The following is an 18,279-nucleotide window of genomic DNA, read 5'->3' as shown; positions in this document are numbered from 1 at the left end:
AGTGTTATCACTATGTCGGAGACGCGCTAGCTTTCCCAAGGCAGAAGAACTTAGAGTGATTACAATCATCCGGGTTTAAATCACACTCAAATTGATTTGATTTTGACGCAATATTTACACTGAAGCTCGCAGGTGGCTATGGTAAGGGGCATGGCATTTCCCGACCAGGCGCCGAGTGGTGCCAATCACAAAACACACTGGCCCAGCTAACCAATCACAGCACATTTCGTATTTCAGAAGGCGGGACTTCATTTGATACAGGAACTATTCGAGTTGTTCATGCCAGACTGGGGAGAGTGGTGTTGTAATAATGTAAAATATGTGAAAAATAATGTGTTTTTCGAACAACCTAGTATGAGAGCCTGTTCTAGTACACCCCCAAAACAAAATCAAGACTTTGTAAAAGAGCATAATAGGACCCCTTTAAACAACAAAAATTACTACAGTATAATTAAATTAACAACAAATAATTAATGATAATGTAAAGGCTACTCTGCATTACAAAACACTTTTACATTAATATACATTATTACTAATTATACACATTATTATTGCTGCCGTTACCTTCAGCATATCTGCGGCCTCATTGCGGCGCTGGGCCATGTCCTCTGACTCTGTGAGGAGGTCGTCCAGCAGGGCGGGTTTATAGAGCTGCCCCACCAGCTCGCTCTGTAAGCTGTCCTTCACGTGGTTGACCAGGAAGTGCATCACAGCCTTTGGTACACTGCAGAGACAGAGAATGCAATCTGCGTGAAACACAAAACCGGAAACTAATTCACGTGGCTTATACTTTGTTCTATGTACCTGTCCTGGATGTTTTTACGGACAATGAGGAAATAAGACTTGATGAGCCTCTCGATGACCTCACAATCCCTCTGTTCACGAGCAGACAGTTTCCGGGCAACCGGCACAGGCTGGCCAAAGATCAGAACAAATCAACTCAACTCTAAATCATTGTGACCGACCGTGCTAGCAAATGGCTCTCAAAGAGAACACAAATGCTTGCGGATACACACACCAGTGTTTATTTACTCTCAGAGTGCATGTTTTTAAGTAATTTCTGTGGCATGATCAAAAGTATTTGTGTTTTATGGACTCACCACATCAAGTAGGTTCACTGCGTGTCCTTTCTGAGGGCTGACAGGGACGGAGCTCTGTGGTTTCATCTTGTCCTCATATTCTTCTCCTTTCTTCAACATGCCTCTCCAGGTCCCTGTTCCTCCTTCCTGCTCCCCCTGAGCTCCTCCAGCCATCTGACACACACAAACAAGATCAACACTACAGGACTGAACGCCCACTCATTATTTTCATGCCCCTTCCCATGCAGTCTATTGGTGCTTTACGTATTGTTTTTAGGCTTCAAACCGAACATAAAGTTTGTACATAACAGTTCACACATAAAAAAACAATTCTGGCCAGGAACTGAAAAGATACAACTGCAAAAAAACAGTTGCAGTTGTCAAGGGTCTTCAAAATCAACCTTTATATCAACTCAGCAAACACACAACAGAAGTTTGAGAAGATCCTGATGAGTAAAACCAAAACTGCACAGCAAAAACATGATCTGCTGTCAGTTTAGAGGTTGGTGACCATGCAGTCAGGGAGAGCAGTTTGAGTGGCTTGAAAATCAACTCCATGCTTTGCCCCTACACACAGGTGGCGCCACACACCTTAGGGCCATCGCCCTCAGCAGGCGGCTGCTCGGTGGGCGACACTGACTGCCCACCAGGACCTTTTAAGGACTACAAAGAGAGACACGAAGAGAAGAGACTAGTCAGCTAGAGAGGAAGGCAGCAGGTTTTAAACTAATTCTGCTCAAAACTGCAAGAAAAAGCCGCGAGACTTTGGTTTATGAAACAAACTAATTTCTAGTGAGGAAAAGTGAACAAAAGATAAAACAGCAGCCCTGAGAAAATACAATTTCCTCTGATAGCTCAAGATTTAACATCATACCTTATCACGGGGGACCGCTGAGGGAAGCTCTCTCATTCGGTTACGTCTCTGCTCCTGTTACGAAGACAACAACAATAAACTTCACACTGAAATATGCTCAGATCAATACATTTCAGTCATAAATCTAAATTAAATTGTCATTAAAATATCAGTAAACCTCAATGTTGTTGTTCATGAGCCCACAGGCATCTGCGAAGTCTGGGTGTTTGGTGTTGATATAAGCCAACTCAATCGCCACAAGATTGTGAACCTGGAGCACAGTGTAAACACAAATTTAGAGAAGATACACTTGCACAGAAACTACATAAAAAGCATGAGAGAAAAAACAAACAAACCATCTCATTGGTGACTGGGAGCCGCTTCCTGAGAAGAGACGTCACCACTTCTACTATGGCATCATGAAGCTTTGGAAACCTAAGCAACTCCTAGGAAAGAAAAAAACAATAAAAATAAATAAATTACAATAAAAATTCAAACAATGCTGATAAAACCCATCTAATCATTTAAAGTACCAGCAATTATATTTGAGTGTTGGATGCAAATATGTTGTGTATACAGATAAGAAAAGGTAAAAAAAAGTGTACAATAAACATTTAAGTTTGTACACTTCAGCTTCATAATCAGCTTAGAATAATTACAAAAAATATATATTAATAAATGATCAAATAATAACAATAACAAAAACTATAATAATAATACTAATAAAACTACAAAAAATTCAAACAATACTGATAAAACTAATAATATAGAATAATATAAATTATTGATATAACTTTAAAAAAAGTCACAAAAATGAAAAATATTTTATATATATATTTTTAAATTAATAAAACAGTATAATAATTAATAAACAAAAAGACAACAATGTGTTGTACAATAAACATTTAATTATGCACAAAATGTGCTAAATTAAAACTATATGGAAAATAAGTTGCACATAAAATAATATCAACATGTCCTTTAAACAACAGTATTTGCTCAAAATTCACAAACTGACACTTGGTGGTAGATGAGACATTTGTGACCCTGGACTACAAAACCAGTCTTAAGTCGCTTGGGTATATTTTTTAGCAATAGACAAAAAATTATTGTATGGGTCAAAATTATAGATTTTTCTTTTATGCCAAAAATCATTAGGATATTAAGTAAAGATCATGTTCCATGAAGATATTTTGTAAATTTCCTACCGTAAATATATCAAAACTTAATTGTTGATTAGCAATATGCATTTGCTAAGAACTTCATTTGGACAACTTTAAAGACAATTTTCTCAGTATTTTGATTTTTTTTGCACCCTCAGATTCCAGATTTTCAAATAGTTGTCAATTTCAAAAAATTGACCCTTATGACTGGTTTTGTGGTCTAGGGTCACATTTATTAATCGGCCAGTCAGGCACAGTTATATTTGGCAATGTTGTTAATCTCAATATGAGCAAATATCAGCTTGGCTATCACTAAAGGCCCATTCACACCTATAACACTAACTATATCAGCATCTACACCAACAGACGATACTAAGTTCAGTTCAAGTTCTAAGTGAAGTAGTTCATTCTAAGTGTTGCAGTTATTTTGTCTTCAGCTTCAAATGCTTAAGCTCTTTAGAGTTGGGTGGATTCTGATCAATGGTTTTATCGTTCATTAGCTGGAAGTGATTCCAACAACATTGTACCTTGGTGTTGGTATTGTTATATTCATGATGTGGACTCCGCTATCAGTGTTTAGTAAACTTTAGTTATAGTTATCATTCTTAGTGTGAACAGTCCTTAACTGATGTACTGTTTAACAACAGTGGAAAAACCTTTTGCTTTCGTGATGCAAAAGGCAAAGATGAGCATGTATATGCAGACCAATAACTGATCAGTCCACCTGAGTGCTGTAGTTGCTACAGTGCTGAATGATCCTCTGCATCTCTTCATGCACCAGCTCCACACAGCGCAGACTGGGCTCCTCCAGACGCTTGACCTGCCTCTTCACCAGCAGCTCAAACGACACCTCAGGCACAAACAGAGCAGGACGGGGACCCTGAAGAAACACACAACAGCTACATTACAAACTACAGAAATATACACCTCAAACTATCTAACTCTACAGTGTTGTACACTCGAATAATTAAAGGTTCCTCAAAGGAGCTTTGCTAAAATTGAAACCTGCAGCACATTGCAGCTCAATGCAGAGCTCCGCTGGCTGCAGTCTCTATTTTATATCCATACAAGTACAGTCGGGACTAAATTCAAATTATAAAAAGGATGCAGGAGTCAAATATTCACTGCACAACCTACCGTAGCGTTCCTAATAGCTGTTAGGACATCTATGGTTGTAAGTCCTCCAAGAGGATCGACCGACTCCAGTGTCCTACCAAATGTCTCATGGAAAATATAACAAATTCTTGCACCACCACACCTAAAAGATTAGAACAAACAACTATGGTTAGCACTAATACCACCTAGTTTGGAGTCAGGAAGATTTTTTTATTTGAAAGAAATCAATACTTTTATTCAGCAAGGATGCATTAAATTGACCAAAAAGTGACAGTAAAGACATAATGTTACAAAAGATTTCCATTTCAAATAGATGCTGTTCTTTTGAACTTTCTATTCAGCAAAGAATAGAAAGTTTTCCTGAAAAAAAAAAGTATCACCATTTCCACAAACATATTTAGCAGCACAACTGTTTTCAACATTGATGATAATCAGAAATGTTTCTTGAGCATCAAATCAGCAGATTAGAATGATTTCTGAAGGATCATGTGACACTGAAGACTGGTGAATGATGCTGAAAACTCAGCTTTGCATCACAGGAATAAATTACATATTAAAATATATTTAAATAGAAAACAGCTATTTTAAATGGTAATACTATTTCACAATATTACTGTTTTGACTGTATTTTTAATCAAATAAAAGCCTTGATGAGTCTTTTTTCAACAACATTAAAAAAATCTTACCAACCCCAAACTTTTGAACGGTAGAGTATATAGCAAATTAAACAGCTTAATTTGAGTAACTGGAAGAAAAGGGGAACTAACAGTTCAGCGGTCTCAATGTATTTGGCCGTTCCTTCAATAGTGTTGCAGTACTCGGCAGCGAACTTTGTGATGAGTTGCAGCAGGGTGGAGCTCATGTCCTCTACCGGCTCACCGTAGCTGCTGAGCAGGGACTGATACTGAGCTGCTAAAACGTTGATACGTGTCTTCAGCTCTGGTAGACAGTCCCTAATGTGATGCATCAATAACCTGATAGAAAAAATAGGATATTAATACTTCAAAAAGCAGATATGCTCAGCAAAATGAATCAAATTTGATGTTTCAAGCTTAAACTCTCACCTATTTAATGTTCTGGCGAGATACTTGGTTCCGTTTCTGTTGGCGAGGGAGGGGTATTTCTTCTGCAGGAAGGCGTGCTCATCACGGATGGAGTCTGCCACAATTTTCTTATTATTGATGTTCAGCTGACTCCTGTATTAAGACATTTAGTCATCTTTTTTAGAAAATAAAAAATAAAAAAACTAAACTTTTGTATATTTTGTTAATATACTAATATCACAATCAGTATTTTTGTTTAATTATACTTATATAATTCTTTAATATTCTCATTTTCACACACACACACATATACAGTGGGTAACATCACATCACACAAACTGAAAGGTACAGACATTGTGTGCAAAAAAAATAAATAAAAAATGCACAAGCAGACCAAAATAAAGGTTAATATGCTGACCGTCTGGATCCACCTCACGGGCGACTTTCAGAGCTTCAGAGGTGGCCATGTCCGTGTTCGCTGCAGTGACAGCTAAAATGATGCAGTTGGGATTGCTGATGTATTTTAAGATCAGTTCGCGGATCTGCAGCTCGATATCTTTAGGCTGGTCTCCCACTGGGACCTGAACATGAATATATCAGTGTCAGTATCAAAAAATAATCCACAAAAGGAATATTCAAACAGGCCAAGCTAAGCTACTAAATAAAACACCTTTGTGATGCCAGGCAGATCCACCAGTGTGAGATTGACAACATGTGGTGAGAAGATTTTCAGGTGAATTGGCTCATCGCTGATCCCCTGTGAAACAATGACACAACATTCTGTATTTCTTAAACTGCAGATGTCAATAGGAGCTACACTACAATTCAAAAGTTTGGGGTTGGTAAGAATTTTTTCAAGTTTTTGAAAGAATTTATGTTCACTAACGTGGCATTACGGTTAGAGAGTCAGACTGGTATACCAAAGGTCACAGGTTCGAGTCTTGGTACCGACAGGAATTGTCAGTGAGGGGAGTGAACAACCAGAGCTCTCTTCTACCTTCAACACCACAGCAATATGGCTGCCCACTGCTCCGGTATGTGTGTGTGTGTGTGTATGTTCACTACTCACTGCTGTGTGTGTGCACTTGGATGGGTTAAATGCAGAGCACAAATGAGTATGGGACACCATACTTGGCCACACGCCACGTCACTTCACTTTACTCACTAAGGCTTCATTTATTTGATTAAAAATACAGTAAAGTCACTAATATTGTGAAATATTATTACAATTTAAAATAACTAGGGATGCTCCGATCGATCGGCCGGAGATCGGTATCGGCCGATAATCATATTTTATGACTCGATCGCTACTCACTGACTTGGCCGATCTCAGGAACCGATCACAATTTGATGACGTCAACGCGTGACGACGTACATGATGCGTGGGGACATAAATGATTTGGCGCCGCAGTCATGTCATCGCCGGTGTGGAAATGTTATGACGTTTCAAGAAACAATGAAAAATTCGCTGTTTGTCGTGTATGTTTTGCATGATGATATGATGAATAGATGGTTCATTTTTAACAGCAGATTCAGTGACGTTAGAGCTGATCTGCGCCTCACTGCATGCGTCTGCGGTGCGTTATGGCTCCACGGCCACCGGAGATGATCGCGGCCGCTCTAGTCAGTGCTTGTGTTTATCAGCCAGCCGCGGCACGTTTCTGAAGCGGCTCTCCGCGCTGCTTGGTTAAAAATAGTCTTTTGTGAGTTGTCACAGCGTGGAGGACGGAACAAAAACAGAGGTTTCCCCAGTAACAGCTGTACACAAAGCAGCGCTGAGCTCACAAACGCTGCTTTATCAGGCATATAACATGCAAGATTAAATGAAAATGACATCGAACATTTTCTAAAGATAGTCTTCCTTCAGAAATACAGTGATATAAAAAATGAAGCCTTTTGGAAAATCCGTCAGTTTTGATATTGTGGTGAGAGCCACAAATAAATAAATGTATGGGAAACATCCCACAGCACAACCACCTGAGCCCAACTTCAGTCTATTCATCACCTTAACTTTTAACTGCGTTTGTAGCCGGTGCCATAGCCAGACTGATAAACAAACACAGACCGGAAGTTAACTTCGGGCCAGGCGCGTGCGCCCATTGAAACCGTCTATATAAAGCTTGAAGCATCAGAATCGGCATCGGTATCGGCCGATCACCATGACAAGAAATCGGTACTCAGTATCGGCTGCAAAAATCCTGATTGGAGCATCCCTAAAAATAACTATTTCTATTTTGTTATATTTTTAAATTTAAATTTATTCCTGTGATGGTAAATCTGAAATTCCAGCAGTCATTACTCCAGTCCTCAGCATCACATGATCCTTCAGAAATTATTCTAATATGCCGATTTGCTGCTCAAAAACATTTATCAATGTTGAAAACAGTTTTGCCGTTTAATATTTTTGTGGAAACCATCATACTTTTTTTTTCAGGATTCTGAAAAGTTGAAAATAACAGCATTTATTTGAAACAGAAATCGTTTGTAACATTATAATTGTCTTCACTAACAATTTTGATAAATTTAATGCTACCTTGCTGAAAAAAACGTATTAATAAAAAAAAGAACAAATAATAAAAAATCCTACTGACCCCAAACTTAAAAAAAAAAAAAAATCATCTGATTTAGTTCACTTAAAGGGGTCATATGATGCTTTTTTAAAGATCATTATTTTGTGTATTTGGTGTAACAGAATATGTTGACATGCTTTAATGTTCAAAAAACACATTATTTTTCAAATACTGTACATTATTGTAGGTCCTCTATGCCCCGCCTCTCTCAAACGCTTCGTTTTCTACAAAGTCCCTCCTTCCGACAAGCGCAGTCTGCTCTGATTGGCCAGCTCACCCAGTGCATTGTGATTGGCCGAACACCGCAAGCACTCGTCGGAAATGTAACGCCCCTTACCATAATCGCGAGCTTCATCTTTCAAAATAAATGTAAAGACAGTAAATAATGTCATTAGTTTTACCATCAGTTCAAGCCTGAAAAGGGAACAGACACAGTAATGATGTAGTACACAAGCTGCGGTTAAGACAGCTGACTCTACTGTGATGTGACGCTGTCTCTCTCTCTCTCTCTCTCACACACGATGCGCAAAACTCCGCATTTGAACAGTCAATAGCAAATGCTTAAACTAGTAACAAAACATACTTACAGTCGCTGATTCAGAAGCGCCAGATTGTCATAGCAAAGTCAGAATTACCTCCTCTCCTAGGTTCATGAAACGGTCATCCATAAAATGCATTGCTGTTCTGTTGTAAGTGATCTTAAAGATTCCTAAATGCATCTACTTTCGGAAGGCCAAATAAAGTGCTTTTGCTTTCGCCTAGAAACACACAGCGTCTCTCTGACATGGCTGCTTCAACACTAACTGCGGTTACTGAAACCACGCCTTCTTTCTTTGCATGCACATTTGGGCACATTATGCAAATATTCCCACATAGTGACCTAGATATGTGGGGGCGTGTTAGAACGAGCCGTTTTAGGGGGGCGTGGCAGTCTTAACTTTGATAAAGAATATCTCTTTGGTTTTGAGACTTTAGTCTTTGCAACTTCAGGGATCTTATCTATGCACAATCAGCTTGTAACACTCCAAAGAGAAAGGAAAACTTGAAATCGCATCATATGACCCCTTTAAAGACTCTTCCTTACCTTATTATTGCCAGAAACTCTTTCAGTTTCATTTTCAATTTCTTGCCTGATTTCATCAAAATCTGTGTAGATCTAAAAGGCAGAGACACGATATTAACAATCATGATATCTTACTTCACAAAGACTTAAATCAAACTTCCATAAAATTAAAGAGAAAAAAAACCCACCAAGGAATGGCATTAATGTTACATGAGGTGAACGCACAGCATGTGTCTGGACACCAGACCGCACTGAGAATACCTCCTGTGATCATTTAGACCAACAGAAATTAAAGGGCTAGTTCTTCTTCATCTGCTCATCAAACTATGAAACCAAACTAACTTACTGCACTGTTGTTTGGAGCATAAATGTATCTGATGACCAGAATGACTTAAAACAATAAACATCTTAAGATGAAATTTTACTTAGATTCTTTCATCTTAAATATACATATGTACAGTAATCAGTTTAAAAGTTGTTTATTGAATTTGAACTGGTTTTGAGGACAGCACACTTGACATTGCTTGAGGAACTTGCTGCATGTTCTTACAGCCGAGAGCACATTTTTAGAGAGCGTTGTATGTTTGCCGAGAGTGACCACAGGTTTGTGTGAAATTCCCTTTTATGTAATTGGAATATTTCAAATCCATTAACCTTACAACAAGGTTAAGAACAAATTCATGTGCGTATCTGATTTAGGTGGAAATTTTTCATGAGAAAAATAAGTTTATAAATATACATTATCCATGCAATTAATAAAGTGGTTCATATGGATGCCTAAAAATATTCAAAGGGTCACACATGTTTGTGACAAAGCTGATTGTGAATTCTTTGTCCAAATATCTGTTGTACTGCTTTCTTTACCTTGTTTTTGGTGTGTAGAAATTTCCCCCACTCTTCTCCATCCACTCCTGTGGGAAACAACAGTGACAATGACATTATCAGTGACACAATACTGGGTCACATAACCTATGTAAACGTTCACGTTCTTCGGGGAGTTTACTCTGCTAAGTAGGATAGGCTTTTGTTCCACGACAACACATCGTCTCTATTTTTCAAAAGCACCAGTACAGCAAATGAAACAAAAACTGCTACAAAACAAATGCCAAGTGGGTAGCACAGCATACCTAGCGTATTCTAAAACACACTGTCCTAATAAAGATGTTGAATCTTCACTACAAGGTGACATTTAAATAGCAATTGATGACTGTTAGAGAGTTATTAGTGAGTGAACAGACATTTAAGAGTCCCAAATCATTCATACTCACCACTTCAAATTTGAAACTGAAACTGTATTGTACTCTAAATACTTCAGTCTGGGTTTGTTTAAGCTAAGCCATTGCATTGGCAGCATAACCAAAGCTTATAATCAAATAATGGAAGCAGGATGAGGAAAAGCACAAAGCTGCTCAACACAAGCAAAAGGGCAAGGAACAAAGAAACGGAGACCTTTGTAAAAGAGCCCATTTTTCCAGGCATTGGGGTCTGTGTTTAAAGAGAGATGACAGAGTTAGCCTGCAGCAATGCCGTCTTTATAGGACTCTACAGTAGCCAAAACCACACAAATGCAGAGACACCCATGCTAAAAGCTTCATCTATGGATTTGTATGGACTAGATACTTTGTGTTTGGAAAGTTCACATATTTTATTTAAACAAACAGCACACAGTCAGGAATAAATCGGCTCGGATCACTACCTTTCCCTTTCTCTTTTGATTTAGTACCTGACACTGCTGCATCGCCATTGATTGAGCAACCAAATGAGAAAAAAAGCAGCACAGAGTAACTTCCTAAATCCCACAGACACAAACGGCAGGTCATTAATTCATGCTTTTTTGATGCAAATAGAAAAAAAAAAAGAGATACCGTTCTCCTCGCTGGTCTTTCTTCTGTCCTCGGGGTCTACGTGCACCAGCTGCAGGATAAGAGGTCTGCGGGTGACGATGCCCGTCCCGCGGGGCAGGAGGTCCCTGCCAACCAAACTCTCCAGCACTGAACTCTTCCCACTGCTCTGCAAATCAGATGAACCACAGAAAACAAACAAGTCAGTACTGACTAAATCTATCTGGACGTCTGAACATTTAGTTGAGAAAAAAAAATGTTTTAAGTAACTAAAAATGTACTTTGTTGATCAAACCAGTACTTTGACAGATTAACCCTATAAATCTTACTGTATCATATTTGAACTTCTAATGGCTCTAAATAATCAACATGCTCAAAATTTGCATTGCATTATACGTTTTGCCCCACAATAAAAACTACAGGGCTTTGATCATTAAACTAAACATTTAAATATCAACATACTAAGAAATATTATTGGGAGATAGAGTGACAATTTATATTTTTATGCATTTTAATAGTCTGATATACTGTTTTAAATAATCTCATTATAAACTATCAGTATTTAATCCTACATTTGTACCTATATAAATAATAACATCTGCATCAAATTGCATATTTTGCTCAGTTTGACAGATTGAGGGTGAGCTCCATATTCTCACTATATCATACTATATGAGCCATAAAAGCCTGATGTATCAAATATGATACAAAAAATAAATAAAGAAATTAATTAAATAAAAAAAGAAACACATGTGCAAACTTTACTTAGTTTTTATTTCATATGTCAGGCTTTACAGGGTTAACAAGACTTTCTTGGCCACCCAGACAGCCATATCCTCTTAAGCGGTCAGTGAAAGTCCCTACTTTAAGACTCTTTAAACTTATTAGACCTTAAGTGTATGTGGCAGACAGTAGGAAACTCCTCTACTTCATGAGTCAGTCTCTGGTTTACTTCCATTAAAGGTCTTTATTACAACACTATCAAGTATACAATACTTCCATAATGAAATGATGCAGATATCTTGTGTAATTTCAGGATGGAAAAGATCCACAATCCTTTTCACCCGTTTTGTCCTTGTAGAGTGATTCCTGCTGCAGCTGTTCAGTCCAAACTGGCCATTACGTCATCGCCAATGACGTCATTACGTCGAGCGTAAAAGAACCGGTGAACCGGTTTTTTCAACCGGTTTATTGAATCGAACTGTCCGAAAGAACCGGTTCGCGGAAAAGAACCGAACTTCCCATCACTACTGTCCAGTTCAGACCGACCATGGCGCATCTCTTCATCTGTTAGCTGCTGTACTGAGATCAGCACAACTCTACAACTCACGTTGTGATATTGCTCACACTGTTAAAACATAAACATATTCCTAACAGTAGGAATTTTCAAATAATATGACCGTGAAGTCAATTATTGAAATAGGAATGAGGAAACAAGCGAGGGCTTGAGTTAGCATGCTAGTTAGCTGGATAGCGCTGATAACATTATTTTAAAGCTCGCTACAGATTTTGATTGTAGTCTTAATTTTCGGTATATTTAATGCGACATTCGTTTATTTGTCGTTGACCTTGCCATATGTAATTTTGAAAAAATGTCGCAACAATAAATAAATATAGCTAATACTAGGCTGTGTTTCTAAACAAGTGAACTGTCTAGTTAGGGGGCTTCATAGGCGCGCTCGAACCTTAGATACCATCGGAACTTTGGCGCCCAAAAATGAAGTCTAGGTAGGTACCTCACTAGGTTTTGAGACACTACCATAGACCTGTTTCAATCTGAATGGAAACCGCAACTGAAACATTAACGTTAACGTTACCTGCGTTCCCACCACTGCAATCTGAGGCAGCTGGATAATATCCGCCCCGACTGTGTTAAAAACATCCTGGAGTTTGTTAATGACAGGAATAAGAGCCTCCATCGCGTTGACGACCTCTTCCCCTGTCAAAATGAATGAGCTAAGGCGAATACCCCGGCTAAACACGGCACAAAGTCATCCAATGTCCCTCACAGTCGCACCATGAACCAACCCGGCCGAGGAAAAACTGCGCACCGGTGTATTGGTGCATTGTGGGACTTGTAGTTTTACACGAAACAACAGCTGTTGACCCACTTTTGAATTTTCTGGAAATAAACTACATTTCCAAGCATTGTTCTGAGTGAATGCGCCAAGGCAACCGTATGGGGTGCAACAAAAATATTTAAACATGTTTTGGGTGAGGTAGCACTGAACATAGTTAAAGTGGCAGTATTACATAAATTATGACACAAGTAGGCACGTGGTGTTATTAATATGGTTATCTGAACAACTATACATCTTTTTTTGTATATATACTTTTGTATAAATAAATAAAGCCACTTACATTATCAATATCATATTTTTCATCAATATCAGGAACTGAGAGCCTTTTAATTTAACATTTGTAAAAAAATTTAAAAAAACTTCAGTATTGTTTAAAGTAATTTAATAAATATGTAAAAATGGGTTTTGAGCAAGACTGTTTCAAACTTCCTCAGTAACATTAATAATTGTATATGTCTGTTTATCTTTCTATCCCACGTTCTATCTATTTGATATATTAAGCATCTACATTTGTATATTACAATCAAAATGTTATATCCATTCAAGTTAACTGAGGGTACTAAAAATGTGGGCACTTCATAAAACAAATAAAACTAAATAAATGTTTTATGAAAAGAAAAAGGCCATCAAACAAATAGTTTTCAACACTATTTATTGTTAACCCAAGTATACATACATCTGGGTTCGAACAGCCTATTTCAGATTTACTTTTCATCCATGGGATTACAATAAAGAAAGTGCCAGATCATGAGTCTACCGAGACTCATTTCATAACAACTATGTCAGCGGGTAACAGTTAAAACAACATGAGAGCTGTCTTTAAATATTGCACACAGGATTATTCGACAAAACAGGTCACAGGTGAAGTCATACAGGAACACAGCTGGGTTATACATTGTATTTACAAAAAACATTGTCAGGCAAATGCTAAATTGGTACATTCCCCTTGTCTTTTTTTTTTTAGGGGTAACTGCCATATAAAACAATCTCAACTCATATGTTCTGTTACAAACAAAACAAAAAACAAAAAACTGAGACCTACTTTCTCTCAGCCATGCAAACTATAACACACAAGGTCATAGAAGTGCTCCAATCTGATTACATTAAAATCAATCTACCACAATGAGTGGGAAGGCACCTTTCTATCTAATAAGTGTTAGTTTGAAAGAAACTACTTCAATATAATGAACTATATTATTCACGGCAATGCAGCAAACATTTGTTAAGCTTCACATAAAAATAAAGAGACCAGTTCATGAAGATGTGAATCCCAAAGACTCATACCATGAGCCTTCAGCTGCACCAACACTACAACAAAATATACAACCTTGGATAAGTAGAGAAGATAATGGAAGAGCTAAACTGTCTGTCTGATGTTTTCATCAAATCATGATTCAGGATTTCAGCACATTCGTTCTTTCAGTAGAGTAGGGGATATTAGTAGCTAACCAGGCATGAAACAGAATTTTTGTGCGAATAACAACTTGTTTCATATGATCAAGAAAGTGCAATTTAAACAAATGCACACTAATATTAGAGTGTCATCAAATGTAGTTTGTTATTCATAAATTAATGGCCATTTTTTTAATTTAGTGCTGCAGGGATGAAAACAACCTCATCAAAAACCTAAAACTAGACTCTGTTTTAAACAGGAACAGTTCATCCAAAAAATCAAAATATGCTGAAAATGTACATTTCTGCAGTGAATGGGTGCCGTCAGAATAGAAGTTCAAAAAAGTACATCACGATGTACACCCCAGTACACAACTCCAGTCCAACAATTAACGTCTTGTGAAGTGAAAAGCTGCATGTTTGTAAGAAACAAATCCATCAATAAGACGTTTTAAACTTCAAACTGTTGCTTCCAGCTAAAATACAAGTCCTGTTTATAATACTGCTTTTTCAAGTGAAAAAGTCACCTAGTCTGAGTTGGGAAAGAAATGCACAGATCAATCACTGTTTACAAGCCAAAACAATTTTAAACAAATATGTCAGTGGATTTTGATGTGAGAGGACAACGGGGGATGGACCTTTTTTACCGGAGGAAACGTTATTATGGTTCATGGACTATTTTAGCCAGAAGCGGCAGTTTAAAGTTGAAACACCTTAATGATGGATTTGTTTCTTACAAACACACAGATATTTCACAGGACATTAATTGATGGACTGGAGTCGTGTGGATTACATGTTGATTATTGTGATGTTTTTATGAGCTGTTTGGGCTCTCGTTCTGACGGCACCCATTCACTGCAGAGGATCCATTGGTGAGCAAGTGTTGTGATGCTAAATCTCTCCAAATCTGTTCCCACGAAGAAAAACTCATCCACATCTTGTATGGCCTGAGGGTGAGTACATTTCAAATTTTCATTTTGAGGTGAACTATTCCTTTAAGAGGCCACTATCCAACATAGTGTCAATTATAAATCTCAGTCAAACCAATGGAAACAAATGCACCCATTCTCATCATAAATAACAGATCAGTCACATGTAAAATCAAACCCCACTTATCACAGCAGCAAATTAATAACTCCATGTCTCCATCTAAATCAGGCATAAAAATAAAAGTGTGATGGTCCAATCTGTGGCCCACTCTGATGTTCAGGATGAGGTGCAGTCAGTGTACGTGGTGACCATGTTTCCTCTTCGCTGCGTCACTGTTCTACAGTGCTGTTTGGCTGTGCCCTGAAACCTGCTCTCTGTCCTTTTCATGTGTCGGTCAAATGCAAACATCTTCTCCATGTCTTCAAACGTGTCCTCAAAGACTCCGGAACCAAAAGTACCCTGGAAGTGTCTCTTATGGCCATTGTGTGCTTGCTGGTGGGCCCTGAAGTGCTCATCAAAGTGCCGTTTTGGGCGAGCGTGCCTGTTTTGGCTATAGACGTCAAAGTCTCTGAACATGTCATCAAAGTTAAAATCAAAGGATTGATGAAAACGCTGCCCTCCTCCTCCATTCATGTCTTCATGGCTGAATGTATTGTGTCCTGATTGGTCATACTCTCGCCTTCTTTTCTCATCTGATAGTGTTTCATATGCTGCAGAACGAGTTAAAAATTATGCATATCAGACTGAACAAATCGAGGAATCTTTGCTTTAAACAACAAAAGTTTGGATTAATTAATTTTTTTAGGCTGCATTTATTTGAACAAAAATACAGTTACTTGCATATTACAAATTAAAATTACTGTTTTCTATTTTAATATATATTAAAGTGCAATTTTTGCACTTGCATACACGTTTATAATATATTTCTATCTAAGTGCTGTTGTTTTGAACTTTCTATTCATCAAAGAATCCTGAAAAAAGTAGCATGGTTTCCACAAAAATATTAAGCAGAAAAACTGTTTTCAACATTGATAATAATAAAAACCATTATTTATACTTGAACATCAACAATAACCGATAATAACTGAACACCAAACCAACATATCTGAATGATTTCTGAAGAATCATGTGACACTGAAGACTGGAGTAATGATGCTGAAAATTCAGGAAAAACTTTTTATATATATTAAAATAGAAAACTATTAATTACAATATTTATTTTTTTATCAACAAATAAATGCCGCCATGGTGAACATTAGTGACTACTTACACAGACATGAAAAATTCTTAAATATCACAAACTTTTGACAGGTAGTGTATATATAACCCACCTTCTGCAATCTCTCGAAATTTGGTTTCAGCATCGGGGCTCTTGTTCTTGTCTGGGTGATATTTCATGGCAAGCTTGTGAAAAGCTTTTTTGATCTGACGTTCGGAAGCATCTTTTGGCACACCGAGGATGTCATAGTAGTCCTTTCTGGCCAGTATGAGTTCAGTTATCATCAAGATGCACACTGCGAACATCAGTGTTGACTGTGCCATGGCCATGTTTCTGGCTGTTTGATAAGAGGATGGAAGACAGAGCAGGATTTTGTGAGTTAAACATGTCTAAACACTAAACTAATGCATAGATATGATCTACGCCTCTTAATACATTAGAAGGAATCTGTATATATATTTCAAAAAATAAATGATTAAATAAAAAATAAACAAATGCAATTTCACTTATTTGTACACTGGGAATTGTCCAAAGTATTTTCAACCTGCTGTTTATAATAATATTCATGATGCACCACGCCCCCTTAGTTAACAGCAGTTTTGCCGTTTTAAACAACATCATAATAAAAAATTAAAAAATTATACTTTAAACTATTTAATAACACTGTAGAACATAGAACATAACTGTTTTTTTTTTTTTATCAGATTGTTTAGAATATTGCTTTTGACAGTGTAACGTTATGTACAATATACTATTTTGCGATTTCTTTGGCAATATTATATATTCTACTATATTTCCTTTATATTGTTTCATTTATTAAGAATGAGACATTAGAAACTCCCAGCACTACGCCTTTCGAAACCAACTTTCATAAGACTGATGAGCTCGATTAGCCAGCTTGCTAACATGAACATGACGTCTGATGTTCATCTAACTCTATCACATTATCAACAACAGATCTTTCGACATATTCGCATTATTAAAACATGCCACATTAATTTAAACAATTAATAATAAGACGCAAATTTCACCATATTTAGCGCTTTTACTCACTCTCGCTGACAGCACCGTTAAAAAAGATGCTCGTGTTTTTAATATTTGGGCCGTACAACACGACTCGCAATTCTATTGGTCCAGCTCTGTACCACGTGATCTGCACATGAACCATCCACCAGAAAACTCACTGTTGCGTTGTATTTACGCAGAGTTTAATCAGTTTAGAGGTAGTAGATATCATATTACTAATCAAAGCTTTCCAAACTAAACTCTTATTTCTGATATTATTTATACAGGGTCAAGACAAAAGCTTTAAACCGTCATATCGACCCCCAAAATTGCATGTAACGTATACCAGAAGTCGTGGCCTAATGGTTAGAGAGTTGGACTTGTAACCCAAAGGTTGCGGGTTCGAGTCTCGTACTGGCAGGGATTGTAGGTGGGGGGAGTGAATGTACAGTGCTCGCTCCCACCTTCAATACCACGACTGAGGTGCCCTTGAGCAAGGCACTGAACCCCCAACTGCTCCCCGGGTGCCGCAGCATAAATGGCTGCCCGCTGCTCTGGGTGTGTGTTCACTGCACTGCTGTGTGTGTGCACTTTGGATGGGTTAAATGCAGAGCACTAATTCCTAGTATGGGTCACCATACTTGGCCACATGTCACGTCACTACCAAATGGTAAAAATAAAGACAATACCTTATTTTATTAATAACCACAAATCACACAAATATTCAATATCTACTTTTAACTGGATATCTCTGTATATATATATATATATGCCACGTTTATACTACTTATTTTATTTTATTATTTCATCAATATTTGCCACAAAATTCTCTAAGCCTTGTTCCACAAGTCAACAAATGTCCATAACAGACTTTTAGCAGATACAGTTTTACCTATAAAAACAGTATATATATATATGTGTGTA

The 18,279-nt window shown here is 37.5% G+C and overlaps 2 protein-coding genes across 4 annotated transcripts in view; both read right to left on the bottom strand.

Moving 5' to 3' along the window:
* LOC107678274 (dynamin-1-like protein) overlaps nucleotides 1-12,769 on the bottom strand; it is a 14,844-nt gene extending 2,075 nt beyond the window's left edge. Inside the window, exons 1-18 of the mRNA XM_016473485.1 lie at nucleotides 12,546-12,769; nucleotides 10,753-10,897; nucleotides 10,337-10,372; nucleotides 9,752-9,798; nucleotides 8,909-8,980; nucleotides 5,925-6,011; nucleotides 5,669-5,835; nucleotides 5,276-5,407; nucleotides 4,979-5,185; nucleotides 4,233-4,353; nucleotides 3,820-3,975; nucleotides 2,289-2,378; nucleotides 2,111-2,203; nucleotides 1,954-2,007; nucleotides 1,671-1,742; nucleotides 1,101-1,253; nucleotides 805-914; nucleotides 565-724 (exon numbers count right to left, since the gene is read on the bottom strand). Of these exons, the coding sequence (XP_016328971.1) occupies nucleotides 565-724; nucleotides 805-914; nucleotides 1,101-1,253; nucleotides 1,671-1,742; nucleotides 1,954-2,007; nucleotides 2,111-2,203; nucleotides 2,289-2,378; nucleotides 3,820-3,975; nucleotides 4,233-4,353; nucleotides 4,979-5,185; nucleotides 5,276-5,407; nucleotides 5,669-5,835; nucleotides 5,925-6,011; nucleotides 8,909-8,980; nucleotides 9,752-9,798; nucleotides 10,337-10,372; nucleotides 10,753-10,897; nucleotides 12,546-12,647 (2,004 nt within the window). The 5' untranslated portion in view covers nucleotides 12,648-12,769. The remainder of the gene's footprint in view (nucleotides 1-564; nucleotides 725-804; nucleotides 915-1,100; nucleotides 1,254-1,670; nucleotides 1,743-1,953; nucleotides 2,008-2,110; nucleotides 2,204-2,288; nucleotides 2,379-3,819; nucleotides 3,976-4,232; nucleotides 4,354-4,978; nucleotides 5,186-5,275; nucleotides 5,408-5,668; nucleotides 5,836-5,924; nucleotides 6,012-8,908; nucleotides 8,981-9,751; nucleotides 9,799-10,336; nucleotides 10,373-10,752; nucleotides 10,898-12,545) is intronic.
* A 2,377-nt stretch (nucleotides 12,770-15,146) lies between these two features.
* LOC107678282 (dnaJ homolog subfamily B member 9-like) lies at nucleotides 15,147-17,515 on the bottom strand. Of its 3 annotated transcripts, none has more exons than XM_016473493.1 (3): nucleotides 17,472-17,515; nucleotides 16,463-16,687; nucleotides 15,147-15,841 (listed from the first exon to the last, which is right to left on the bottom strand). In XM_016473493.1, exons 2-3 carry the CDS (start codon nucleotides 16,677-16,679, stop codon nucleotides 15,408-15,410), a joined length of 651 nt encoding a protein of 216 aa, XP_016328979.1. In that variant the 5' UTR covers nucleotides 16,680-16,687; nucleotides 17,472-17,515; the 3' UTR covers nucleotides 15,147-15,407. The 3 variants fall into 3 exon arrangements, with proteins under 3 accessions (XP_016328979.1, XP_016328978.1, XP_016328977.1); XM_016473492.1 differs by lacking the exon at nucleotides 17,472-17,515 and adding an exon at nucleotides 17,382-17,460; XM_016473491.1 differs by lacking the exon at nucleotides 17,472-17,515 and adding an exon at nucleotides 17,404-17,460.
* Nucleotides 17,516-18,279: the final 764 nt, after the last annotated feature.

The sequence above is a fragment of the Sinocyclocheilus anshuiensis genome, unplaced genomic scaffold (genome assembly GCF_001515605.1).
Source record: "Sinocyclocheilus anshuiensis isolate Anshui unplaced genomic scaffold, SAMN03320099.WGS_v1.1 scaffold1318, whole genome shotgun sequence".
In the NCBI taxonomy this organism is placed as follows: Eukaryota; Metazoa; Chordata; class Actinopteri; order Cypriniformes; family Cyprinidae; genus Sinocyclocheilus; species Sinocyclocheilus anshuiensis.
Note: the sequence above shows the minus strand (reverse complement) of the source record. Positions and strands in the feature narration are given on the sequence as shown.

Bases quoted from the DNA above. Each gene is read 5' to 3' on its own strand.
- LOC107678282 (XM_016473493.1), bottom strand. From the start codon at position 16,679: ATGGCCATGGCACAGTCAACACTGATGTTCGCAGTGTGCATCTTGATG. The intron at 15,842-16,462 runs GTGGGTTATATA...CTCGTTCTGCAG, and splicing joins ATTTCGAGAGATTGCAGAAG to CATATGAAACACTATCAGAT.